Here is a 6,000-nt window from a genome sequence, read left to right on the forward strand (position 1 = left end):
TTGTTGTTTACGTTCGCGGTTGTCGACCTTCTTCGATGTGCTGCTGGCTTCGGGTCAACGATCCTTCGAGCGGGTTGCTCATTCTTCATTCGCGAGCGAGAGCTCATCCTTCCTTCACGTCGTCGTCCATCGAATCGCCAGCGCTGGGGTTGGAGGTCGTAGCGTCTAGTGCACACGGATTGTGGCACTCGTCCGTCGGCCGGTCATGGTGGGAGACAAAAATTCCTTGAGTTTTTTGAAAATTCATTAAATGCATTAGACTTACATGGCCCGGAGGCCCACAGGCCTCCGGTCGTTGCGCAGGGCGGACCACTGCGATGGAAGATCCGATCGTCAATGGTCATCATTGGGCTCGCGGTCTACGAGCGGTGATGGCTGGTCAATCGGCAGCACGCAGATTTTTGAAATTGCGTGCCGGTACTCTCCGTCCTTGGTCTTCACTACGACGACGCGGATGTTTCCGTCATCTCCCCTGAAGATGTGGGTCACCCTGCCGTAGCGCCATTTGAGGGGTGGCAGTCCGTCGTCTTTCACCAGAACCAGGGTTCCGATGACGATGTTGTCCTTCTCGCGGGTCCATTTGGTTCTTGGCTGTAACCCGGACAGATATTCCGAGGTCCAGCGCTTCCAGAGCCGGCGAAGGAACTCTTGAACTTCCTGCCACTTGTCGAGTCGGTTTGGAGGTACATCTTCCAACGAAGGTTCCGCAATGGCTGTTAGCGGACGGTGAATCAAAAAATGCCCAGGTGTAAGGACATCGAGGTCATCTGGTTCCGCTGACAGTTGTGTGAGAGGTCGAGAATTCATACAACTCTCGATCTGGGCCAGAAGCGTGGTGAGTTGTTCGGCCGTTAGTATGGTGTTTCCGAGGGTGGCTTTGAGGTGGGTCTTCATTGATTTGATCCCCGCCTCCCACAGACCCCCGAAATTCGGAGAGCGAGGGGGAATGAATTTGAATTCTATGCCGTCTTCGGCACAGGAGCGAGTAACGGTGTTTTGCATCTGTTGACTTCGGAACTGTTTCGACAATTCGGACAATTCCCGGACCGCACCCCGAAAGTTTTGTGCATTGTCACACTCGATGAGCTTGGGTTTTCCTCGCCGGGCCACAAAGCGGCGGAGGGCAGCAAGGAACGAGTTCGTGGAAAGGTCTCCAACCAGTTCTATGTGCACTGCTTTTATCGAAAGGCACACAAAAAGTGCTACGTATGCCTTCACTGGTTTGGATTTGCGGTCGGGAAGTCGGTAGTACACAGGACCACAAAGATCTACGCCGGTGCACAAGAACGGCAGCGTTGGAGAGACACGTTCGGCGGGAAGGTCGCCCATGACTTGTTCCGTAGCACGAGGGCGGCAACGGAAACAGTTTATGCACGAATGTACGATTCGTCTCGCCAGGTTTCGGGCGCGTAACGGCCAGAACTTCTCCCGGAGACTTGAGATGAGCAGCTGGGGTCCTGCATGCAACAGCTTCTGGTGGTAATACCGAGCGACCAGTTCGGTGAATGGGTGTTTGGATGGCAAAACGAATGGATGTTTCCGGTTCTCAGGGACAGCAGCGTTACGGAGCCGGCCACCGACTCGCAAGACACCCTGATCAACAAATGGTCTGAGGGACTTGAGTTTCGATGATGGCTTGACCTGTCCGGATGTGGCTAAAGAAGCGAATTCTTCTCGGAATGCTTCTCGCTGTGCGATTCCGACAAGGCATCGGAGGGCTTCGTGCATTTCAACAGTGGTCAAACATCCAGAGCGACGTTGTCCGCGGTTTGTGGGATTCGAATTGAATTGGAATCTTCGAATCCATGCAACTACTCGAAGTAGCGCAACGTACGATGACCGCAGAGAAAAGATTGGATTCGGTGGAATGGTATGGACTGCGAGAGCAACTTGTCGTTCTTCGAGGTTCTCCGGGGGGAAGTCTTCATTGGATGTGTGGACAAAAGCAGGCCAGAAGCGTGATGATTTTGACAACCAGTCCGGACCGTGCCACCACGAGTTAGTGGTCTTCAGTTGTTCGGGGTCCATTCCCCGAGAAATGATGTCCGCTGGATTTTCACAGCCAGGAACATGAGCCCACAGTCCACCAACGGTTGCGTGTTGGACCTCCGAAACCCGGTTGGCCACGAAGGTTTTCCACCGAGATGGAGTAGCGGATAGCCAATGGAGGACGATGGTGGAATCTGACCAAAAGAACGTTTGAGCTTCGAGATTGATGGCGGTTTGTACCTTTTGAAACAGATGGGCGAGCAGCAACGCCGCCGAGAGTTCCAGACGAGGTAAGCAGACTCGTTTCTGCTTCCGAGAATCCGCCAGAGGAGCCACTTTCGATTTTGCGGTAAGGAGGTTCACGCTGATCGTCCCGTCGTCGGCTGTAACGCGTATGTAGAGACAGGCCCCGTAGGCCTTCAACGAGGCATCGCAGAATCCGTGAATTTGAGTCGATGCTGGGTTGACGACAGGCGCGACCCATCGAGGAACAGAGAGATTCCGAAAAGCAAGAAGGTTTTCCCGGAATTCGTGCCATCGCTGTTGCAACTCGTCGTCCAGGGGTTCGTCCCATCCCTTCTGACTTCTCCAGACATCCTGCAGATAGATTTTGGCTTGGACTATTACCGGCCCGACGAGTCCTAGCGGATCGAACAGCTTTGCTGCGTCCGAGAGGGCGATCCGTTTGGTGATGATCGGAGACGAGTTCCAATCGGGAACGTCGAAGAGGAATTCGTCGGTGCTTGTCTGCCATTTCAATCCAAGCGTTTTGATCGGAGCGGAGGCTTCCAGATCGAGTACTGTTCTTTCGTCGCGTAGCTCGGACGGAAGGTGTTCGAGAAGTGTAGGGCAATTTGATGACCACTTCCGAAGGCAGAGTCCGGCTGATTGAAGAAGATCCAGCAGCTGACTGCAGAGCTGCTGTCCTTCAGCTACTTCGGTTACGCCGGTTAGAAGGTCATCCATATAGAAGTCCTTGGAAACTGCCTTAGCAGCTTGTGGGTGGGTAGTTTCTCCGATTCTGGCGAGTTCTTGCAGACATCTGGTGGCGAGATAAGGCGCACAAGAAGTTCCGTACGTAACGGTTGACAGTTGGTAGGTGCGCATCGGTTCCGACGGAGAATTACGCCAGAGGATCTTCTGCAGGCAACGATCAGACGAAAAGACCAAAATTTGCCGGTACATTTTTTCTATGTCCGACACTATCGCGTACCGGGACATCCGGAACCGCAAGGTGATGGACACCAGGTCATCTTGGACGACTGGGCCCACCATCAGTCCGTCGTTGAGGGACACTCCTGTGCTAGTGGCGCACGAAGCATCAAATACTACCCGAAGCTTGGTAGTCAGACTATCAGGTCTTACGACGCAATGGTGGGGCAGATAATACGAAAGAGTGTTGGTCTCCAGGTCTTCCGAATCGGTTACGTCCTCCATATGACCCAGTCGATGGTACTCCTCGATGAAGTGCGAATACGCCTGCTTCAGCTGCGGATTGGCGTTCAAGCGTCGCTCCAAAGCGAGGAAACGACGGGTGGCAATTTCCTTAGAATCGCCGAGGGTTGAGAGGACTGCTGATCTTTTCGGAAGTTGAACTACAAAACGTCCGGTTTCGCCGCGAACGGTGGTGGCAGAGAAGTGTGCTTCACAAAGCGTCTCTTCGACGGAAAGATTGCTGCTGGATTGACACGATTCAAGCTCGCAGAAGCGCGCCAACTGGTCTTCGAGGGAACTGATACTGCAAACGTGGGCATAGCTGACTCTCGGGGACGGTGATGAACCAACTTTGCCAGATACGACCCATCCGAGAACCGTTTTCTGCAGCACGGGTAGATCGGGTCCAAGACGAACCAGACCTTCTTCGACGAGCTCGTAGTAGACTTCCATCCCTAGTATCATGTCAATGGGACCAGGTTGATGGAAGGTAGGATCTGCCAGAACGATGTTTGCGGGAATGTTCCATTCTTGCGTATTCAACGCCTTGGCCGGTAGCTCCCGAGTAATTCCAGGCAGTACATGAAACGAGAAATCTGCGACGAAACTGGAACAATGTGACTCGATTCTTGCGTCAACAGCGTATGATGAAACGACAGTAGCATTTCCAACGCCGCCGATTTCCTGGTGGGTTTTTACACGACGAAGCTTCAGTTTCTGCGACAGCTCCACAGTCATCAGGTTGATCTGCGACGCTGGGTCCAGCAAAGCACGAGCCCAAATGGCGTATCCGTTGGCATCAGCGATCTTCACCACCGCAGTTTGCAGCAAAACAGTCAAAGGAACGGTTCGAACACTTCCGACGAGGGCCGTTGGCATGTAGCTGGTCGACGGGCCACTAGTGGACGGAGCAAGAGCGTTCGACGACGGAGGAGGAGGCTGCGACGAGGAGGACTGAGGCTGAGCTGTAGTACTTCGAGTGGACGGAGGCTGATTTGGAGGAGGAGGAGCAGGAGACAACGTTGGCGTTGACTTTGGGATCGGATCACCATCCGACGAGCGAAGTGTGGTATTCTGGTGCAACATTGTGTGGTGCTTCTGTCCGCACACTCGACAGCAGCTGGATGGACATTGCTTTACGAGGTGGGAAGGCGAGAAGCAATTTATGCAAAGCGAATTTTTCTTAACTAGTTCAAAACGTTGGGATGTTGGCATTTTGCGAAAAGCTTCGCAGTGAAATGGAGAATGCGACGACTGCTTGCAGAACGAACAGGATTTCGGAGAGGAGCTTGTAGTTACTGCGTGACTCAGTTTAGATTTCGAGGATCGGACTGGTTCTGATTTAGGCGGATCTGGATTACGAGGCTTCGACGACGACAACGATTGCAGGATTGAGCAGTGCCCACGCAGGAATTTGAGGACGTCTTCGTATTCAGGCACTTCCGTCGAATTATGATGCTGCTCCCACTGTTTTAGTGTAGCACAGTCTAACCGCGCACAAAGCATATGCGCTAGAAGAACGCTCCACCCTTGAGTGTCTATCGCCATCTTCTCTATCATCTTAAGATTTCGCTCAAAATCATCGATAATGCGCGCCAAGGATTCATAGCATTCCTTGCGCATAGGTTCTATGGATAGCAAAGACTCGATGTATGTCTTCACGACAAGTTTCTTGTTATCAAACCTCTTCTCAAGTAGTCCCCAAGCTACTGAGTAGTTGGCCGAAGTAATTTCGATAGATTCGATCACTCGCTTCGCTTCCTTGGATAGCGACGAAACGAGGTATGAAAATTTGTCAATGGGCTTCAATTGGGGATTCGAATCTATTAAGCTGACGAAAGCATCACGAAAAGTAAGCCAGTTTGTTAAAGTGCCATCGAAGGTAGGAAGCCTTACCTCGGGCAACCTTATCCGAGCAAAAGAGGTATCCGCTGGTGTGCCAGCGTGCGCAACGACATTCGAGGAAGAAGGAGTGGGTTCGGGGGTACGAAGTTTGGAGACGATAAACCCATACACCTTCATGTAGTTACGCTCGAAGTCATCTCGAGCCTTCCTGTTTGCATCTTCATTCAGCGAGACGGTTTCAGATGCATCCGTAAACTCTTCTTGATCCTCACGCAGTTCCAATTGTAAGCGAATGGATTGGAAATCCGCAAACACCTTTTCCAACCGCTGCATCCATCCATCGAGGAAGGCTTTGTCCCTTTGCTCATCGTATGTACTAACTAGGCTAATGAGGTTGTTCATCGAGTCAATGCAAAACCGTTCTTGGCGAGACAGAGAGCGCAAACTTGGTGCCATTTTGTAGGGTCAGAACATCCAACGAAAAATCCCCAAAAAATCGACCAACAGAACAGAAAAATCGCAAAAAATATGCTCTCAAGAACGTTGCACCACCACAACTTCGCTAACGATGAGCAAAAGACGGTTCGAACTGCGTTAGGATCAACTCAACTCAACTCAACCATCCGTAATCAAATTAATTAACTCGACATGCAGATTTATTTATTTCGCATCGATCATCTATCTCAGCAGTCGTGCTGCTATCATGCATGGGTACTTACAGTGCCTCAGAGG

At 51.8% G+C, this 6,000-nt stretch overlaps 1 protein-coding gene across 1 annotated transcript; it reads right to left on the minus strand.

Moving 5' to 3' along the window:
- Positions 1-333: 333 nt before the first annotated feature.
- On the minus strand, positions 334-5,724 carry LOC134286797 (uncharacterized). The gene has a single exon (XM_062848471.1). It carries the CDS (start codon positions 5,722-5,724, stop codon positions 334-336), a length of 5,391 nt encoding a protein of 1,796 aa, XP_062704455.1.
- Between the last annotated feature and the right edge of the window lie 276 nt (positions 5,725-6,000).

Source organism: Aedes albopictus, chromosome 2 (assembly GCF_035046485.1).
Source record: "Aedes albopictus strain Foshan chromosome 2, AalbF5, whole genome shotgun sequence".
In the NCBI taxonomy this organism is placed as follows: Eukaryota; Metazoa; Arthropoda; class Insecta; order Diptera; family Culicidae; genus Aedes; species Aedes albopictus.